This window comes from Paramisgurnus dabryanus, chromosome 11, assembly GCF_030506205.2.
Source record: "Paramisgurnus dabryanus chromosome 11, PD_genome_1.1, whole genome shotgun sequence".
NCBI lineage: Eukaryota > Metazoa > Chordata > Actinopteri > Cypriniformes > Cobitidae > Paramisgurnus > Paramisgurnus dabryanus.
In genome coordinates this window covers 26,856,323-26,878,894 of record NC_133347.1, presented here as the reverse complement: position 1 = coordinate 26,878,894, position 22,572 = coordinate 26,856,323, and the positions used below count along the sequence as shown (strand labels likewise).

Here is a 22,572-nt window from a genome sequence, read left to right as displayed (position 1 = left end):
TGTATTGCCATTAAAAATTTTGCAAGAAAATAGAGCATGAATCAGTTCTTGAATTATCAGTCCAGCTTTGATCAGCAACTTCATTGCAACCACAAAAACATTTGCAGGGAAAAGCGTTTGAAACATCTTAACCACACAACCCACTATTTAGAATAACTCACAGCCACCCTCGCAAACATGAGGCACGGCAGACACATTCTGGTCGGATGTCATTGTGCACACAGAGCAACGCAGAGTGCATTGTGGGTAGTAGGGGTTGCATGACTACTGATCATTGCTAGTCGATTTCTTGTCAAACGACTACTTTATTTTCTCGACCACTCAGGGATTATGTTATCGTAAAAAATTGTTACTGTCAAGTAGCGTATATTAATTCAAAGCCCAATTCAACAATTACATCTCTTATATAAGTTGTATTAAGAAAGGTCATCCCCTTTCAAAACAAATTTTAACATATAACAAAAAAGTCTCCTGATGTTACAGTATGTTTAACAAATTGGATCTTATTTTAACCGGTTCAAAATTGTTTACAGTAGACTTTAAGTCTAATCGCTGTAACGTCTGCTTCCGACAGTGGCAACTAATGGTTGACTACTCAACAGGTCTATGCAAGCCCTAGTTGGGTAGTCATTGTTGAATCAGGGTGCTGACCCTTCATGCATCCGTTAAGAAGCAGCAGGTGTAAAGCAGGTCAGAGGCAGGCAGAGAGGGAGCAGGCAGGAGGCAGCAGGGAGACAGGGACATTAAAGCAGGCCATGAGAAACACTGGGGAATATGGGCAACATGTCACAATCTACACCTTTCAAACCACACGTCTAATCTTCAGCCAACTCTCAAAAATATTTCAGTAAGACAAAAGCTCTTTTCACACATACAGTACAGTCTTAATGGTAATATACTGCAATTTACCACCAGTAAAGAGATCACGACTATGAACAGGACCTTTAAACTAAACTAATATTAGTAATCATCAGAGGGTATAAGTTGCAACATTATCAGTAAATTATCACTTTTGATGCTATGTGCGAGCAAAGAATAGGATTAACAGTATGATGTGTTTACTCCGTAATGTATTAATAATAATAATAAGCATAATAATACAATAATTTTTAATGATAAAGAATGTAGAGTTTGTAATGCACTGTAAGTCGCATTGGATAAAAGCGTCTGCCAAATGCATACATGAATATATAATATAATAATAAAGTATATAGAAAGCTATGTTTTTGAATGCATAAGAGAATTGACCTGTGCTTTATGTTGAAAAGCTATTTAAACGTCTTAAAATTGTTTCTGAAGTCATAACAAGCACAAGAGCAAAGCAGAAGTTTAGCCACTGAAAGTTCGCCATAAAGACTGACTGTAAAGCTAAAGAAAGAGAGATAATGTGTAAACCAGGCAGGCTGAGATGGACCTGAAAAACTAGGTCAACTCATCTGACACACTTTCAAAAATACTGACTGCATTTAACCAAAACAGGCCACAGCAATAGTTAATAGCCTTTCAGACTAAAAACAAATACTTTCAAAGACAATCAGAAATGTTTTGGAGATGTGCGTTTTCTGTACTGTACCCCTCAAAAGCACTGTTAGAATATTTGAGCATTTCTTGTAAAGGACCGTTCGCACTATGGACGATAATGATATGGTTTTAAAAATAATAACAGATAAAAGAGAATAGCAGAGCTCACACCACAACTATAACGATAATGATAGGAGGTATGATATCGTTTGAATCAGTTTCAGAGCGATCTTTTATCAGCTGATGAACCATAAAAAATACTGTCAAACATAACCTCTAGCAGATTCCTGAATTTTGTTTGGCTATTGCTGATTGTGGCACAAGTTTTAATGTCTAAATTAAAGACACCAGCAGTTGGAAAGGGATATTGATATAAGCTATTGATATAATATATAATGTAGAATTCATATTTGCATATTTTATCAATAATTTTGTACCGTTTACTATAAATGATTTATTTGTGCACATCAAATTCATAATCTTTAAACAATTCTGTTAGAAATTCTATTCAGAGTGATTATCAAAGCACACGCAGTGTCTGAACTGTTTGGGGGAGGCTTGCTTTCTGGTTGCATAAATTGGGGAAGAGCGGTATTGCAGATTAACGAAAAAAAAAATTTGTTGGCAGGGAAGCTTTTTCTCTTAATTGACAAGTTAACTTGTCAATGGGGGGGGGAAAGAGTTAATCAAAAACACTTAATTCCTCCCCTTCTTCAAACAACCTCTCTTTAATTTGTCATGAGGAATGGCGCAAGGGCAGGAATATCGGAGACTCGTTTCTGCAGCGATTAGCAATTGCAAACCAACTTTCAACGAAGCAATCAGTTTTGATAAGAGGAAATCAAGACCAGCAGGGGCGTCGGACTGGGGGTAAAACTGATACTGATTACCAGTGCCGCAATGGGATATAGAGAGCCCTTGAAAAGTCTGGAATATATATTTTATTTTACCTGGATATTTTCATTCTCTAATTAAAATTCATAATGAATGTCAGATTAAATGTAAAGTTAGTGTATTGGCTGAAAAACTGTTTGACTGACTACAAGTAAAAACTATCTTAAGTCTCACAGTCCCACCCCTTGCTAATGCGCCAAATAATTTAGTCCATCTGCACACGCATTTTGTTTATGTTAGTTGATGGTTTATGGTAGTCTGGTGGAGCGCAAACTTCTGCTGTGCGGTTGAAATGTCTTTCTGAAAAAAAGCTAAATCAGGCCACCAAAAAAGAAAGGAAAGACAGAAGAAAGAAGTTCGTGCTCACATTTCTTTAAAAATAACATGAAATCTATAGTGCTGCTAAACTGTTTAAATATCCTGCGATTGTTAGTGCTAAAAATAAACAAAATTTTATTATAGGGTATATGCAATTTTAGGTAAAAGGCTAAATAAATAAACTGTATACTAACAATACTGTTCGGATACAAAACACTGTTATAATAGCCTAATTTGAAACATGTTTAATTTAAAATCCATAGGCTATAGCATGTAATAGCATTTGCTTTATTTTGCCTTTTTTTCCTTAGATAAAAATCAGTAGTAGTGCCACAAGTTTTCTTTGTCTCTTATCATGAATGGAGCTTTTTGTTAATGTCCAAAACTAAAATGGCATATTTAGATTTAATTTATTCCTTGAAGTAATAAAGCAAATAAAAATAAATGTTCTAAGCAATGTAAAAATGTAATGTCTTAAAAATGTAATGTCATAAAATATGACTGAATCAAGTTTTGTTTGGTTATCATACAGTTTGTTCATGTAGTGATTAAAAAACTAAAATGTGGGGGCATCAGGACTGCCTACGCCTAGGGTCCGGGACCTTTCACTTGGATATTAGTCACGATAGGGAAAAAAAGACAATTGCTATTTCCGTTTAATGGCGAGATGAAAGTATAAGGGAAACTGATAAGATGTACGTTCTGTATGCCAGTGATGAATGCACCTTCACCCTTTAAAAAAAGCTTCAACCTTCTGCAAATTCATCAAAGTTTGGAGAAAAAAATATTCGACATATTCGACACACATACTAAATTGACTAAAGCTGATGTAAATTTATGTTGCGTACATAACTTTGTGTCATTAAAAAGTTTTGCTTGCATTGAATATTTTCAACTTCGCGAAAACGAATTTTAGGCAAAAAGCATGTGTCTTTGCAGCAATCGTACTGCTTAATTTGCATAATTCGCATTGCCCTGTGCACGTTTGCATTTATCCGCATCTTTGCATTGACTTTGTATGTAATCTTTATATGTATTTGTGCAAAATGAATTTGCGTTTGGTGTTTAATGATTGAGGGGACTTAAAATATAAAGTCAAAATAAAAACATACTAAACGGACAGACTTATATAACAAAATACTCAAGTCTTCGTTATTTACAAACTTAACGTAAAATTAGCATGCAACAAGCAGACATACAGACTGTGAATTCTGTAAAAACTAAGCATTCAAGACAGACAAACACATTTAATTCACAAAACTCCAACACAGCAAAATGCAAATCTATTACCGCAATCCTGAGATTCAAAAGCTTACTATGTCTCACTTCAACAAATTACTTTAAAACATCAACAACAAATGGAAAACTGATCAACCAGTAATGATGAAATGGAGGTGATGTTCACAACACCACCAGCAGCTGCCGTATTATTAAATTACTGCTTCCGATACAACCAATATAGCGTTAAAATGAGATGAAAGTATAGTTTATTGAGTGAACTGCAGTGAGGAACATCCATCGTGAACACAAAACGACATTAGGGAATAAAAGGGTAAAGGAAAGAATAACTGCGCAAGCCGTAAGGTGTGAAATTAGGCAACTTAAAAGAAGTAAAGCCTGAACCGGAAAGAAACGAATAAAGAGAAGCAAAAACTCTGTGACACTGTTATTAATGTTGCCCATTTCCCCACGATCCTCTATGGCCTGGTGCAGATGGTAAGAGGAGGGGTGGAAGGAGATTATTGTACACCAGAACCCGTAATCATATTTCCAAGTGGTTGTTAACCCTGATCACCTTCATTCCCCTGTGAGTGAGTGAGTGAGTGAATGAGTGAGTTTTTATTCTGGGCCTGGTACTGTACCGTCCTGCTGCTGGTGCTCCTGCCCCCGCCTGTGCCTCTGCTTCAGGCTTTTACGTTTGATGTAATCATGGTCGACCGGAGTGACCGCATACGGGGGAGAACTCGCACCTGCCGCACCGCAGCCCGACAAAGGATTCGCCGCGGTCGCCACCGACGTCACGGATGAGGTCATCAGCGGTGCCGGACAGCTGCTAACACCGGCCGAGGAGGAACGCGAGTCTTCATCATTCACAGAGGGAAGCTTTTCCCTATTGGGAGAAAACATGGGGGGTTAATTTTGGATATTTGAGCAGCCATTTAGTAAAAATTTGGCCTAGAAAATCGCAACTTTAAATTTTCCGTCAGTCTTAGTACACGATGTAACTACAGAAGAGTCAAGTTTTTAATTGGAAAAATATCAAAACTCTTTGGGGTTTTTTAGCACAATGCTAATGGTCTAATCAGATTCAATGGATTATGCTAAGCTATGCTAAAAGTGGTACCGCCAGACCAGAAGATCGGCTGAATGGATTCCAAAACATTAAAAATCAAATGTTTAACTCTAGGGGAGCTGGAAAATGAGCATATTTTCCAAAAAAGTGGAGTGTTTCTTTAAAAAAACATAAATAATTAAATGTCCAACACTACTAGAAATATTTCTTATATACCCATAGCACTGGTATTTTGTTTAATTGAAGTATTTTAATAAAAACATTTCTATAAATCTGCTTTGCTACAATGCACTTTGCATCACACTTAAAAATTTTATTGATGATGTTAGCTATTTTAACATGAACCAGGCTATGTGTCATTTGTTAGCATACTTGTCGCTGCTGGTTTTTGGCGTGTTCTTCTCCTCCCCACGTGCAAAAGGTCCAACGGCAGCTTCGGCGAGCATGTTGAAGAACATTTCATAATCCAGAACGTGCTCACCTTCATCTTCCTCATTCTCCAACAATTTCAGAATGGTGGCACTTAGGCGAAAAAACAGCTGACCAATGGAAAATGGGGATTATTAAGAGACAAACTTATTTAAGTTCAGATGTTTCAATGATCGGAAGTGTAGTGTATTGTCAGTGCAATACAATGTGAATGAAGCTTAATGCACTTCACACCTCTAGGGCCTCCATTGCAAGGTCAGGCGGGTTGTGGTAGTGGATTTTGCGCGGGTATCGGGCCGCTTCCTCATGCAGGTAATGTGCAGACTGGAGAAATATTACACATGGACTTTTACGTGAATGTACAGTCAGTAGTCGAGAACCTGTGACTTAGCTAATGAATGTCATGCATTATCAGTAACCAATCAAATTAGCCAGCGCTCCAACCAATCACCTGTTTGAACAGCAGCAGGTAGTCTTTGGGTGGCTGTTTGCGCTTCTCTGCGATCTTTCCTAGCATGTAATGTATGAGCCACTCTTCTTCATCGCCGTCACAGCTAGATGCGCTCTGGAAACACTGAGACGCCGTCTCCAACATCGAGTCCCTGCGCTCCTCCATCTAAAACATACGTACACAATCACAATGTTACGACATTAAAAACAAGTACTCAGTTTCAGACCAGCATACATTTACACACACACACCTGTTTAGTCAAGTCAACGGGAAGTTCAAGTTTCCACTGTTTCAGTTGTCTGGAAGCAAACGAGTGCAAGGCATAGGACATGGTGCCATATTCGATCCAAAGGGACAGGTTAGAGCCGTCTATCTCTAGAGCCCGTTTGAAACAGGTCAACACCGCCAGGGAGTTTTTCCAAATGGGCCCATCACTCCTGAGCTCATTGGAGTTCAGCTTGTCTTGGATACGACTGGCTCGTGCCAGAGCCATACCTGCCCACGAGTCGAACCTACATGAGATGGTAAAAACAATAGCATGTGAACGTTGCCAAATCCATGATCACATCATGAATAGTAACTGCTGTTACCAATTACTTTACAGACATATCTCCTTAAAGTGTAGCCTGGGTGCCAGCCAAATTTAGCCCCAATCACAACATTTCAGGTCGGGAAGTTCGGTCTGGTGTCGCTCCATTGTGGCGCAACTATGCTCAAACCAAAGCTGGTCGAACCAATCAAATTGTCAAGGAGGGCTTTATACGATGATGGGCAGATGATCAACAGTAACATAATTAACCACATCACCAAAGAGCACTTGTGTTGAATCAGTTTACAACAAAGATGGCTGCCGCTGGAGAATTGAGATGTGAAGATTCTGCCATCGAGTCTGTTCTAGTAGATATCGACAGCGCATTGATTTTAAAAGAGGAACAGAGAAACGCGATCAAATGTATTTGTTGATTGGAAAGATGCTTTTGCCGTTCCACCTTTGGGATTTGGCAAAAGTTTAATTTATCAGCTAGCTCTGATGGTCGCTAAGAAGATTGGACACAATAAAAATGGGCCACTTGGTGTGCACAACAACGTGGATACAACTAGCGGTTGTTGCCAGCTCCTTTTTGGAAGCCCGTGGTATGGAAGGTATTTTTGGACTTTTTTAAATTAATTAATTAAATTATAAAATAATTAATTAAATTATAAAATAAAAAATAAAATCGCAAAATATGTCCCAAATTTGAAAATGAAATGCTAAAATAAAAACTAAAACATTATATTAAATTATTTCATTTTCATTTTTAACGTGATGACGCATCATTCCGGCCAAATTGAAAAATTAAATTAAATTGATGATTTGACATTTCATTTTCAATATAATCTTGAGTCAAGACAGACAATATTAAAATAAAAAGGCAAGCTTGAAAAGGAATCTGTAAATATTTTTTTTTAAAGGCTTTTTATTCATGCCCAAGCAATAATAGGGACAAAATTAAAATGTAAAGTTCATTTTTTATTCTATGTTCTGTTTTTCTTTTTCATTTTCATTTTCGTGTTCACTTTTATTTTCAACTTGTATGCAAATTCAATGTTAATCAGTGGGTGGGGTTTACTTGCTAAAAAAAAAATGGGATTGGCTGAAGTGTTGCCAACTCAGCGACTGTGTTGCTTCCCAACTTAGCGACCTTATTGCTACATCTAGCGACTTTTAGACCCATTTAGACAAACTTAGCGACTGTTTGGATGAATCTTAGCTTCACATCTGTACATATAGGCTACTGTGTCGCTTGTACCGGCCCACGAGTGCTTGGTGGCGCTGTCACGGTGAAATGTGCGCCTGGCGTCTACCCTCTGTGCATTTTCTGAGCAGTGAACAATTTAGACGGTACGAACTGACGCGTGGATGAGATTCGCATGCATTGTTTACATTTCAAACACTAAAAGTGTCTGGTCCGCTGTTATGTATGTGTGTATTTTCACACATCTGATCCAGTGAGGCGTCAGTTTAACGAGCTGAAGACATACACCGACCAGTCACTTACTTTTATATGACCATTATCTGTTTATTCAGCCTATGTGTTGTCTTTACAAGTATCGTATCAGGACTTGCGTCCTCTGTGAAATGCAAGTCTTTCAGGGTCTACCCTGTACACTGCACTGGACACAACATACAGTTCTGACCATAGCTGAAGCAAGCACATAAGGGCTGTGACGATAACGCGTTACCGCATCACCGCAGTAGCCGTTTCACATGGTACGCGGCAACCGCGAGTGTTTAGTTTTTTTTTCAATAGGAGACGTGCGGAAAGCGGCAAAACGGGGGCGGTTACAGAGGGGAAGCGGAGTTGGTCCACACGCCTTGCTCGTGCACCCAAAATCCTATTCCTTCTCCGGACATGGTACTTCATGACAGGCGCCGTTGAAGATAAACATATTTGCACTAAATGCTGCACAAAACGCTTCCAATACAAGAGAAAAGCTGAAGCCGCTCGGCGATTTTACCGCTTTTTGTGCAGCATTTAGTGCAAATATGTTTATCTTCAAAGGCGCCTGTCATGAAGTACCATGTCCGGAGAAGGAACAGAATTTTGGGTGCACGGGCAAGGCGTGTGGACCAACTCCGCTTCACCTCTGTAACCGCCCACGTTTTGCCGCTTTCCGCACGTCTCCCATTGAAAAAAAACTAAACACTCGCGGTTGCCGCGTACCGTGTGATGGCCGTTTAAAAAAAAATAGAAATAGGAATCAGGTTTTGCACAACTCACCAGAAACAATCTTAAACTGCATATTCTTTCTACAGCTTTTCAGGTTGTTATTCTATGAAATGTATTGTATAAAATGGGCTATAAACGGTGACATAAAAGTTCTATAATCAATAGTATATTCAAAAGATATAAAAAACAAAAGTTAACATAAAGAAATACATATTATTTCATGCTGTTATTGCTAATATAATTTGTCGTTTTAATAATATATAAGATTACTGCTTTCCTGGGGTGGGTTGTTGTGCTGTAACCGCGTGATTTTGTTGCTGTACGGTCACAGCCCTACTCACAAATCAGCGTAACACATGAGGATGAAGGGTTTAAATTGGGCCGAAGCTGAGCCCCGTCACAAAGGCTGAAGGTCTGTTCTGTACCAGTGTGCCCGCTGCAAAAGTAAGTGACGTGTCTGTGTATGTCCATTCTCATGAAATGCATACAAATAACACGCAGTGTGATTATCGTGCTATACATAAGCCAAATTCCAATTTTGCGAGCATATGATATGCCAATACTTTCCGGAATTTGGCATATGTATTGCACGATAATCACACTGTGCTATGTGTATGCATTTGATGAGAATGACTGACGCCTCACCGGATCAAATGTGTGAAAATACGCACATATATAACAGTGGACCAGCCCCTTTTTATTGTTTGTTCCTCCTTTGACATGTAAACAATGTTCGCGAATCTCATCCACGCGTCAGCTCGTACAGTCTAATATGTTGCTGCTCAGCTCCATGTACAGAGACGCCAGACGCACATTTCACCGAGACAGCGCCACCCAGCACTCGTGGGCCAGTACATGCGACACAGTAGCTTCTCTGTACAGATGTGAAGCTAGGATTAATCCAAACAGTCGCTAAGTTTGTCTAAATGGGTCTAAAAGTCGCTAGATGTAGCAATAAAGTCGCTAAGTTGGCAAAACAGTCGCTGACTTGGCAACACTGCTTCACATATCTATGCTGCTTCAGCCAATCCCCTTTTTATGAGCAAGTAAACCCCACCCACTGATTAACATTGAATTTGCATACAAGTTGAAAACGAAAATGAAAACGAAAATGAAAAAGAAAATGAAAACCAATAAATAAAAGAGAACATAAAATTAAAACTGAACTTTATTTTAATTTTGTCCCTATTATTGCTTGGGCATGAATAAAAAGCCCTTGTAAAATAGGGCATGATATTGGCACTTTAAAATTATTCAACTGATACACAGCACATGGGCTCATTGTAGGTCAAAGTATTGGCTGTTAGTCATTGGTATCCTCTTAGTGTTTCCCACAGGCTTACTGCTTATTTGTGGCGGCACATTCGCCAGGGGGATGGGTGAATAATGGGTCAATAAGTGCTAGAGAAAAAGTACAATTTACACATGCAGCTTGCTTCAGGAACAGTGGCAGCCGGTGATTTCTTTGGCCCTTTACGTCAAAATACGTGTTAGGTACGTCATGTCAAAATAAGGGTCTGCTGCAGACACTTCGAAGGGGTTTATGATAAAAGAGACGCTCACTTTTGCCAGATACTCATTTAACCTCATGTGTAATCAGAGTTTAGTGTTAAGTGAGTAACTTGTAAGCATTTTGTGAACATGAGCGTCTCTTTTATCATAAACCCTTTCGGCGTGTGTGCGGCAGGCACTTATTTTGACGCATGATGCACATGATTCACATGACGCAACAAACATACATTTTGACATGACGAGCAACACTCCGAACACATATTCCGAATTTGTGCCCCTCGGAAGAGAAGTCACCTGTGGGCACTGTTTAAGAAATGCCAATAGGCTTATTTATATCACTGTTCTTCAAACCATTTCAGGTATTTTCATGTCAATAAAAAATATTTATAATGATTATGTTTGACGAGTGTTGCTTTTTCAAATGAATGTTATAAACGACTCAAACTCACAGTGATTTTAGATAGATAAGGACTTTCTACTGATCAAAGAGCCATAAAATATGAAAGAGATGCCTCTGCAATTCAAAATCGATTTCAGACAGGTATTATTACTATGAATCGTCCCAGCCCTTTTTGAAAAACGCATGCTCAGTTGTAACAGACCTGTTGGGGCACACGCAGATGTCGTGCATGTAGAACTTGATGGCTTTCGACTGCTCTTTGTTTTTAAAGTGGTAGTCCGCTAGCAGATAGTACAGCTCATTAACCACAGGGGGCGCTGGGGGAACTCCATCTGGGAGCGCCGGGACCTTAAAGACAGATGAACTTTTTTAATATATGAAAAATGACAGACCAAAATTCTGCATTTCAACGAAGGGAAAACTGCACTCGAGCTCATACCTTGACGGCTCCTCCCTCTATGTAGGCCGACACATCATCGACAGAAAGTACAGGGCCGTCGTTGCGTGGGATTATTCCAGAAAGTCTTCTTAGCAGGTTGGCGAGATCTGCTGAGACAGTGCTGGTCTTATAGCTGTCAAACTCTGGCAGCGTCTTGGGTTTGAAGTACTCAAACATAGAGACGGCATCACTCCAATGCAGCTCCACCTGGAGCAAAGAGTAAAGAGCCGTTGAGTTGATAAAAAAAATTAAATGGGATTGTTTTAAAAGTGAGGACATGGCAGATGTTTTAAATGTAGATTGGCTCTTCTCAACAATCACTGCATGGGAGACTTTGCTTTCAAATGCCAATCTACTGTGAAGTTCAAAAGGTTTGTTTTTTGCTACCATAAAAAACATCTGGGCATTAGATTTGAAAGGGTGCATTTAGTATTTATTTTCACCTAAAAACATTCACACAAAGAGATGAATAAAAATACAATTTCTTAAATATATACAGTGGCAAGAAAAACTATGTAAACCTTTAGGAATTTCATGGTTTTCTTAATAAATGTGTCAAAATGTGATCTGATCTTCATCCAAGTCAAGGGTATTGAAAAACATAATGTGTCTAAAAATAATAACACAAAAAATCTGATCTTTCATGTCTTTATTAAACACACTCATTCAACATCGCAGTAGAAAAAGTAAGTGAATAATAACTGTATGACCTCCCTTGGCAGCAATAACCTCAACCAGGCTGTATCTGTGGATCAGACCTGCACATCATTGAGGAAGATTTTTGGTCCACTCTTCCCGACCAAACCGTTTTAGCTTTGTCGTCTTTGGATGTCTCATGTGTATGGCCCTCTTCAAGTCAATCCATAGCATCTCTATTGGGTTGAGGTCTGGGCTCTGACTTGGCCACCCCAAAAGGCGGATTTTGTTTTTCTGAGCCATTCTGTTGTGGACTTTCTCTGGTGTTTTGGGTCGTTGTCCTGTTGCATCACCCACCTTCCACAAAGTTTCAGCTGACGTACAGACATTCTCACATTATCCTGAAAAATTGTCTGATATACTTGGGTATTCATCTTTCCCTCAATGATTGCAAGCTGACCATGCCCTGATGCAGCAAAGCAGGCCCAAATCATGATGTTTCCCCCACTATACTTTACAGTTGGGATGATGTGTTCATGATGACATGCCATGCCCTTTCTACGTCAGATGTAGCGCTGTGTTTTCAAAATAGTTTAAGCTTAGTTTCATCAGTGCCCAAAACATTTTGCCAATACCGCTGTGTAGTGTCAATGTGCTCTTTTGCAAACTTGAGGCGTGAAGCAATGTTCTTTTTAGTAAGCAGCGGCTTCCTTTGTGGTGTCCTGCCGTGCATACCCTGCTTGTTCAGTGTTTTACATATTGTAGACTCATGAACAGAGATGTTAGCAAGTTCCAATGATGCCTTCAAATCGTTGGCTGTCATTTAGGGTCATTTCTTTACCTAAGTGATGAGTCTTCGATGTGCTATTGGTAGGGCTGGGTAAAAATATCGATTCATCAATGCATTGCAATTATTTGTTCCTCAATTCAATATCGATTCATCAAATTCATGAATCGATTCAGCCTACCGGCCAGTGGCGGCGCTGTGGGTGGGCAACACTCTAGCGCCCGCTCCCCGAGGTAATTTGATCCGGCCCTTTATGTAGTCTGATGTATGAAAAAGACATCTCTAGAACAAATACATTTAGAATTAAAATAAATGTAGTTGGACAACGGACCCTACAGTTACGAGTTGATGAGCGTGCATCTGTTACAGCATGAGATGCAGAGCGCGAGTCACGTGACTGGCGCGAGCAGGTTTGTCCATAGATATGTATATAAAGGCTAGATGGCTCAAGGCGGAGTCAGCTGTGTCGTCACTTGGCGGCCATCTTAGGTCAGTGCTGCCATAGTGCTGCTCCCTGCTGCTGTGGACGGAAGGTGAGTGACATACGCCAACTAAAATGCTCGTAACTTGCTGAATTCTTGACGGATTTACAAACGGTTTGGTTTTTTACAAACGTTATTAACGTGGCTATAATTCTGGATGCTTTAACATGTTTCATGAATTTTTTATTTATTTTTAGTATACGTATTCAGTGTCATAGGTACATCTTTGACGTTTATAACAAACCAATCCGTTTGAAAATCGGTAAAAAATTAAGCAAGTTATGGTCATTTAAAAGTACCTGCATCATTAAACTCAATGCTACGAGTGAGCGAGCGCCCTGTCCTAAGATGGCCGCCAAAATGCGGACGTTCCACTCAATTGGCCATCAGCGCGGACGAGCCATCTAGCCTTTATATACATATCTATGGGTTTGTCACATGTTTATATTCGTGCTTTGGTCCAACGCGAGCTGCTCGCGCCCGCACATCAAGACGCGATGACTGACAGTGGTGAGACCACGGACTCTATGGCTGTTTTAACCTCTTGTATTTTCAACTACAAAACCGGCTTTTCCGACAGTTGTTGTTTGATATGTCGGCTCAATGATGACTTGCTTATCCACAATGACATTAGATGTCTTAATAAAGGAAACGCATTAAAACGATTAGTGACAGTTAATCAATCATCGCGCCCAACACCTGCACCACTGAACGTGTATCTATTGACAAACATACACCTGATTTTACTGCTCTAGCGAAATCTAAAAGTATAATTTCTCTTATTAGAAGCTAGACTAATGTTTGCCAGTTATTAAGATGGCTGTTGTAGTTTAAATAGGGGTAGTGAAATAATTAGCTTTGACAAAAACAGCATAAAACAATGTTATGTTACATATTGTAAACTTTTTTGTTATGTGTACTAAAGTGATTAAATAAGTTAAATTCTCAATGAGTGTGATATGGCTCTTATTTACCCCTTTAAATGTAAATTAAAGCATCTTACAGTGCACTTCCCTGATAGCAATAAGCTCCGGGACGGATCCGCAACGGATCCAGACCGGAGCTGTCGGCTTCGGAGCAGATCTGTTGCAGATCCGTTCCGGAGCCTATTGCTATCAGGGTTTTGTTGTTATGCAGTTTTAAAATACAACATATGAACATGTCTGGATGTAGAAAAAGCCTACTTGGACATGTTACAATGCACTAATTTTGTTGTATGCAGTTTGAAAATACATGTTTGTAGAAAAAGCCTATTGTACAATGCACTGATTTTGTTGTTATGGAGTTTAAATATATGAAAATTAAGTCATAATCACTGATATATCTTCGGCCCCTTATATGAGATGCTTTTCATGAACTGGCCCCCATGACAAACTAACTGAATATCCCTGCTCTAGTGAGAGCGTTCAACATTGTACAAGAAACGCTTTACCAAAACACGCTTTACCAAAACAGCAAGATGGCAAACAGCAGCTGCACTCCGTTCAAGTCTGCACCAAAAGCTAAAATTAAAATATAGGCTACTCAGGTACTTAATTACTTGTGTATCTACTTATTATTGAATCGATATTGAAGCAAACAAATCAATATCGAATTGAATCGAATCGAATTGAATCGAAGCCTCAAGAATCGGAATCGAATCGAATTGTGAAATTCCTAACAATACCCAGCCCTAGCTATTGGTGTAATTTTGACTGGGCGCCCACTTCTTGGTAGAGTAGCAACTGTCTCAAAGCATCTCCATTTGTAGACTGTTTGCCTAACTGTACACTTTTTAACACTTTCCAGCTTAATGTAAAGCAACGATTGTTGATCATAGCTCCTCTGAAAGTTCTTTTTGGGGAGGCATGTCTCACATAAGCGTCTTCTTCTTGTGCAGATCAAACTCCAAAAGTTTAAGGGATTTTATCAGTCAAAGTATCTGTTGTCCACACCTCCAAATTGGTTGTTTTCAAAAAAATAACAAAAAATTCTGATATTTTATGTTTGTCAATACCCTTGACTTGAGATGAAGATCAGATCACATTTTATGACTAATTTATTCAGAAAGCTATGAAATCCAAAAGGTTCACATACTTTTTCTTGCCACTGTCCTTGACTATTTTGTGCATTTATATAACGATAATAATTACACACAGTACACACACACACACACTTTACGCAAAAAACTTTTTTTTTGTATGTGATTAATCGCGATTAATCGTTTGACAGCCACATTTGAATTACAAATAAATAGGAAAAAATATGCAATGTGTCATTGCAAATATGACGGACATGGAGGGAGATCAAAAGCTACTAGTGTAAGTCAAGATCATTGTTTTGATGTGAGCACGACCAAGACGTTTATCCTGGGAAAATGAGAGAGATGATTTGCTGTCCGTTTGTAAATGAGATCAGACTTTCTCTCTCCCACAGAGGAAAATAATGTGAACACAACAGCAGGCATGCAATAATATTCGGCTATCAGACAGATTTTGGGCTACATTGAGGAGTGACGAAAAGAATAATCAGTCCATCTGAACAGCTAAAAAAGGCAATTTCCCAGCTCAGTGCCAATAACAGGGATGAAAAGCTGTGCCGATTTGTTTGGAAGTATGATTGTACACTGCACGATCAGTAAATTTGAAAAATAAAATAAAATGATCTCTATATGAAAGCTCTGTAAAAGAGGATGGCTGGTTACGTTTTTCATGCAAAATTAAGCAAATATTACATTAATTATAGATCCTTCCTGTATGTACACAATATCTTAACCTCCTTGTCCAATAAAAAACCCTAAAGAAACATCATTCTACTTTCTAACATACTGTACCTAGTAGGGCTGTCATAATATCAGACTTTCATTTTCATTTACTCCAAACTGTGATTGTTGTGATCGTTTTTACTCTAAAACGGTCTAATTCAGTCTAAGTCTTTAAGCTAGCTTCCAACAAAACAAACACATCTACATTGCAGACTACATTGTGTCTTTGGAGAAAACAAAGTAATGCAACACACTTTAGTATGGTGCTGTGGCTGTATTCACATTATTTCCAGTGTAAAAGCAGTGCTGCATAATGAGAGTATGTGGGTGTTCAAATGATCGATGTGACTCTGGCTGGCAGAATATAATCAATCTTGAGATTATTGCTGAATCAGACTGACGTTCTGCTCTACACACCAGCCAACCACATTTATTAGCGCAGCTCTTTCTCTGTTTTTAAACAAACCTCACAGAAAACATAAAGAGCGCCAGGGGGACTAAAGAGCTCGACTGTCAAAGTCTTCTAAGAAAAAGACAATTCGCTCATCATTTACACCTGAGCTGTTATTTGTTCACAGAGGAACACGGAGGTGGAGATGGTCATGCAGCACTTAAGGCTCATTATAGTTCTGCGTAGGTCCTACGGCATAGTCAATTTTCGTATATACTTCGTCATTGTGCAATTACACATGGATACTGCTTGGTCCATTCTACACAGACCGCAAGCACTGTGATTGGTTCGCTAGAACCCATCCCGTCAGATAAAAAGAATCTGCGTCTCAATTCTTCATTGGCAAAAACGGTAAAAACAAAAATGTACAAAGTTGAGGAGTGATAACTCAAACTGCAACAAAAGTCTCTGTCTATTTATCTCCGTCACTGCTGATCTTTTCAAATAATACACAACAAGATGCTGCTGCTTTGGCTATTGCACTGCGGGTTACACACCCTAGTTAATTTTAAATTCAAGGACTTTTCAGGTCCAATACCCTCAAATTCAAGGACTAAATGTGGGGACACATTTCAAGTGAGAGCAAGGTTACATCGTGTTACCCAAGATACATTGTTACAGTTCCCTTTCGAGGGAACTCACTCTGCGTCACTGCGGTGAAACTTTGGGGAAGCCTCCAGGGGTAAGAATGTGTATATCAAAGGAGACAGGAAGTATATCGCTATCTGAAATATTGCCAAAAACGGCGTTACAGGGACTCAGGAAGTATGACAAGGGGGACGCAGCGTCTCATTCCCTTCTCAGAGAACAACAGTTACATACGTAACCAGAGATGTTTTCATTTGTCAAACACAACTACACAAAAAGCATTTTGGTGCAAGTCAACATTCGCATACAGAAGATATAAGCATTTAAAGCGAACAGTTTAGCACGTGTGGTTAAAAAGACTAGAATTTTTATGATATTATCCTACACATCACAGGGAATATTAGGAATTTTTTTCCAGAAAACTTCTTGCAAAAACACTTTCAATGACCTGTATATATGTATGTACATTTTCAAAAACTTCCCAGGGCCTTGAATTTTTTTTTCACCCAGATTCACAAACTTTCAAGGATTTCAAGGACCCGTGGGAACCCTGTTTATATCAGCTCCTACTCGCTGTAGTGGAGCAATGATGAAGCTTTGTCCCCATATACTTATCACCATTTCAATTTGGAAGATATCAATGTTTAAAATGCACACAAAGAAAGACGATTCACTATTGCAGAATAAATGCAGAATAAATTCAGTGGTCTAAAAGGAAGTGCAGAATGACTTTTGCATTGATCCCTTTTATAAACTCAGAGATCTGGATTCAGGCAAAAATCAATGTAGCAAACGACCTTGGTGTTTGTGAAAAAAAAACCAGAAGGTTATCCGGCTGGGATTTTTTACGTGGATAGTAGGAGAAAAACATGAATGAAAACATGATGAAAATACCTTACCTCCCTATGAGATTATTATCATCTGAATAGGGATCTTGTCAAGAATATATAGCGAAAAACAACACTCAGCATAAAAGCACAAAAATATTTGTCCATGCACCATACTTTGTGTAAAAAACAAACTGAAATATTTTGGGACAAAAAAAGACTTTGTCTAAAAACTGTAAAACTATATTTGGTAAAGAAAACTTTTTCAAAAGTATCAACAGAAGAAAACAAGCTCCTCACAGGGGCATCAGGGGCATTTACTATGGCGCTTTTCCATTGCATAGTACCCCACGGTTTAGTTTAGTTTGGGTCAGCTCACCTCACTTTGGCGTGGTTAGCTTTTCCATCGAGTTTAGTAACATTTCGCAGTGGGAGGTTATATTTGCGCTTCCTACTGCTGTGACATCATACAAGTGAGAGCGTTGTACATTCCCATACATTTATTATTTCTTAGTCCGCCACAAAATTAAATTTGGTCACCACAAATAGATGTTTGCACATCGCGTTTATCACTAACGTTACATCTCTCTCATGACAGTTTCTGTTCAAACACCGCGGCGCCAGTCGACGGCGCTCCGCTGAGCATCATTTAAGTTGCATTTAAGCATATAATGCTGACGTGCTCGTCGCGAATGTTCCGCCACAAACTGCAAGTTTGTAAAAAACTGCTAACGGAGTCCCTGATTCTCAACCTGTGGATGTTTTTCGTGAGTTTGGGAACTTATACCAGAGCACAGATGACAACGCGTTTGCTCGAGACAGCGCAAGCTAGCCTAGCACAGGTAAAGCTAATCTACATTATAGCGATGACGCTGCAGTGACGATTCTCTCAGACCAATCAGTGATCTACAGTGTTTTCACGTCACGTTTGGTATCAGCCCGGGTTGCTTGGAACCCCAACCGAGGTGGTACGAAAAAAAGTATCAGGTACTACGTACTGCACCCAATGGAAAGCTCCCAAACCGTGGAGTACTATGCAATGGAAAAGCGCCATTAGTTAATTTTTATTAGTTTTGTTATTTACTAGTTATTATTTAAATTTCAACTCTACACAGATGTAATGTTTCTCATATGTGTGTGTTACTTACCTGTGGGGCAGAATGTTCCTCAAGGTATCGGGCTTTGCTCTTTTTGCTGGGATACGCATACAGACAGTAGAAACACTGCTCTAGCGCCGTCTCCAGATCTTCTTTATATGGCAGTTTCTCATGTCCTGAAAGCTTTTTCTGTAATACACTTACCTAAACATACACACACACAGCACAAAGAAAAATCATAGGACAGTTCATGCTATGCAGAAACCGAGTAAAAAAAAACGTTAGGGTGACAAACTACTACGAAGCATTGAAACGTACATGAAGAATGAGAAATGTAAACACTCACAAAAAATTTAAGCACAGTTCCATCAGAATTGCAGCACCAGGAGCGACGGCCCAGGTATTCATGCGCCGTGTTTAATAGCATGAGAGACGAGGGCAGCAATGGAGTATCATCTTCTACACAACAAACACAACTAAGTACTGTATCAAAGTATCAAAACAAACTATTAAAATTGAACTGATTTTACCTTCATCGTCCTCATCTGCAACGTGCTGCCGCAGCATGCAGTCAAACGCTGCCTCTTCCTGTTTGATGAGATGGTACAACAGAATCCATGGCAACAGGGAGGAGAAATGCGCCTCTTTGGGGTCATCAGGTAATATCATACTGCTGGCTATCAACTAAAAGGAGAATATGCACAAACATGACCATCAAAAAACACAGGTATGACGCACAAACTCGTACTCCTGGTTAATTACACACACACCTGTATGAGGTTGTTGGCGAGACGCGGCAGGTGTGTGGAGCGCGGGGTGTTGCTGAGCAGCTCGGGTTTGTCGGCGATGCAGCTTTCGATGCCCTTCAGCAAGGCTGTGATGGTGGTTACCCACTCCTCCTTAGTAGAGGGGCTGCTGGGTAATGGGGAGTTCAGGTGCTGCAAAGCCTCATTGAGAGACACTTCAGACGTTTCCAGGCAAAGGCTGTAGTCTTTAAGCCGTAGCAGGGAACTCTGGGGATAGAACAAGACGATAGATGTGGGGGTGAATGCATAAATGTGAATGTCCAGTTTTACCCAGAACACATATTTGATCTTTAAACCACTCACTTTTGATGGACAGGAAATATTTGGCCATGAAAATCTGCCGTTTTTTAAACCACAGGTTAATGTCTGACCATAATGGTTAAATGCATTAAAGGCGGGGTGAATGATGTCTGAAAGCCAATGTTGATTTTTGAAATCACCTACACAAACACGCCCCTAACCCAATAGAATCTGGACCTTCTTTTGATAGACCCGCCCCACACATACGCAACCCAGACAACAATGTCGGTTAGTAGATACTCCTCCTACTGCTGATTGGCTACAAGTGTGTTTCAAAAATCATGTACCCCACCTTTAAATATTATATTATAATGTGTTATGCATATGCTGCTTGATAAAGTGTTAATGTTTTACCTGTAACAGTAACAGCTGGGCCGGTCTCTCAGGAGCAGAGCTGATGTAATCTAATGGTTTGTTTCGTGCCGAGCTGGGACCAAAGCTCAGCGTTGGCTGCAGTAAACGGATCACAGACTGATAATCTCCGCTGTTAAACAGTCTCTGGATCTCCTCTAGAGACTGACATCGCTCTAGAGACTTCAACTTCTTCTCAATCTAGACAGAGCAATGACACATAAGCATTATCCATTTGTCTATATTTAAAGAGGACGTCATTGCAAACTGGAATATCCTTGCTCTTTAATAACAGTTTACTATTGTAAACATACACTCAAACTTCCTCAAACCATCTTTAAAAACAAAGCTACAAGAACAGATAATACAAAAACATATAATCACGTCATGGCCAAATCTGAACACCTGTGTAGTATAAACCAACTTCCCCTCTGACAAACAGTTTGACCAGGTCTGGCACCACTGGGGGGCAAAGGGGGACATGTCCCCCCCAAGTTTTTTAACATACATAAATTAAATTGGAGAGCAAAATCAGTCATATATTTTGATATAATAATTTCATTAATAATGTAAATGCAATTCAGCGACCTATGTGTCAAAAGACAAAGAGAGTCGAGTATGGAGTCACTCCAGTTTGCTTTTTAGGTAGTCCAGTCAGAACAGGGAACAATCCCAAGATAAGAGCAGGTGAGGAGTCAGACGGGTAGCAGAGAGATAAAAAAGTCATCCTGGAGCATAGACAGCACAAACAGGGACAAACCAGGGACGCCATCAATGCTGAAAGGAGATCCGTATGCCGAGCGGAGACACATAAAATGTACGTTAAACTATCAAAGATATTACTTTACCAACATTTGTTTCATTTCTTTTTAGAAGTATTGCTCATTACTTTTTAAAAAGAAACAACTTTCTTTTTTGTTTTCCTTTCCTTTTTATGTGAGACCGCAGCGTAGCATTATTAAATCCTTACTATATTTTCCACACATTATAATACCTCCAATAATAAAAAAAAGTTATAGCCTTCTAAATGCTGTACTTCAGTATTTTAATTTAATTGTATTAAAGAAAATTATACTTTTGTAATTGTATTATTATAATATACTTAGGTTTATTTGATATTATTAATATTAATTATGTTTTGTTTTTTATTCAGTTTAGGCTTCGATTTTTTTCCCAGTTAATTCAGTGCTTCACCTTAAACTTATTTCAGTCACTTCATTTTGCAGGAGACTGGAGTCCTGGACGAACGGCAGCCCTGATGTTTCATTTGTGCACGGAAATAATTTGAGAGAAAAAGAGAGCGAGAGGGAGAAAGAGAGAGAGAGAGAGAGAGAGAGAAAAGGACGGAAAATCAATCATTTCAAACATTTTTTTACAAAATTGCATTAATTGCCTTTATTTATTCCCTTAAGCCATGTGGATTACTTTTGTTGAGGATGGAAGCACTATTTATAACCATTGGAACATCCAGGACATATTCTAATGTAACTCTGTGTTTGTCTGAATAAAGATCATTATATGCATCAAGGATGGCTTGAGGGTGAGTAAATCATGGGGTCATTTTTATTTTTGGTTGAGCTATCCATGTAAATGTTGACATGAGACAGCGTGATGATTGACAGGGCCATGGCGAAGGCAAAAGCGCAACGTTTATTAAAGTGCACCTATTTAATTGCTAAAAAACAACTTCATTTTGCGTATTTGATATAATAATATGTGTTTGCATGGTTTATGGTTAAAAAATTTCACATACCATACAGACTCATTGATTTGAAAAGCTCTGTGTCACTGATTGGCCAGCTAATCTGTACGTTGTGATTGGTCTGAATACCTCTGACGTCAGCAGGAAATGTGACGCTCCTTACCACGTTTGTAAGATTCGCTCACAATGCAATGCTAACAGGAGTTAACTTACAGGCTGTGAGTCCAAGCGGGAGGAATTCTGATAATGTCGGTCTTGTCTACATCACTAATCCCAGGAAGTAAACTGTTGCGTACAATCCGTGTGTTTGTTGTAGTCCAAGAAAAGAGATTTACATTGGAGGTGATAACTCATGTCATCGTTTACTTTGGGGTTTGTATTTTTTGCATATCGTTAACGTGTACTAATACACAACTACACACCAAAGGGAATTTAATAACGTAAATCGGACCATAGCTGCAATTTAATAAAACTTAAATTTCTTTGTTTTCTATAAGTGATTTTGTCATTGTTCAGAGCAGATGCAACTGATGTATAACTAGTCTGCGCAGCTTGCGTTGTTGCAAGTGACTTCCCTAAACTGATCGATAATGTAATTCGTTAAACACTATTTTCTTAAATAATTATTATCAATTAATCGATTAGTTGTTGCAGCTTAAGGTCTTCACAGGTCCTCTTAGATCCAAAAACCTGATGTCTGAACCGAGACCCAAGCAGGTTTGGGTCTAAAGATTCCTGTGTGTCTCAAATACGGGTCGGGTATAATACTAAGGGGCATCGGGTCTTAAGTGATTTAAAATGAAGTGTTTTTGTTGAACAGACCAGAGAAGACGT

General features: G+C 39.1%; 1 protein-coding gene across 3 annotated transcripts in view; it reads right to left on the bottom strand.

Moving 5' to 3' along the window:
* Positions 1-22,572, bottom strand: part of cabin1 (calcineurin binding protein 1) — a 102,360-nt gene that overhangs the window by 69,154 nt on the left and 10,634 nt on the right. The window contains exons 16-27 of one of the 3 annotated variants that reach the window (XM_065247647.2): positions 20,040-20,237; positions 19,350-19,592; positions 19,110-19,263; positions 18,926-19,038; positions 18,631-18,783; positions 10,969-11,175; positions 10,732-10,877; positions 6,157-6,418; positions 5,907-6,071; positions 5,690-5,779; positions 5,399-5,565; positions 4,596-4,843 (exon numbers count right to left, since the gene is read on the bottom strand). In XM_065247647.2, coding sequence (XP_065103719.1) covers positions 4,596-4,843; positions 5,399-5,565; positions 5,690-5,779; positions 5,907-6,071; positions 6,157-6,418; positions 10,732-10,877; positions 10,969-11,175; positions 18,631-18,783; positions 18,926-19,038; positions 19,110-19,263; positions 19,350-19,592; positions 20,040-20,237 — 2,146 coding nt within the window. The remainder of the gene's footprint in view (positions 1-4,595; positions 4,844-5,398; positions 5,566-5,689; positions 5,780-5,906; positions 6,072-6,156; positions 6,419-10,731; positions 10,878-10,968; positions 11,176-18,630; positions 18,784-18,925; positions 19,039-19,109; positions 19,264-19,349; positions 19,593-20,039; positions 20,238-22,572) is intronic. The other 2 variants (XM_065247648.2, XM_073816266.1) reach the window with 2 other exon arrangements.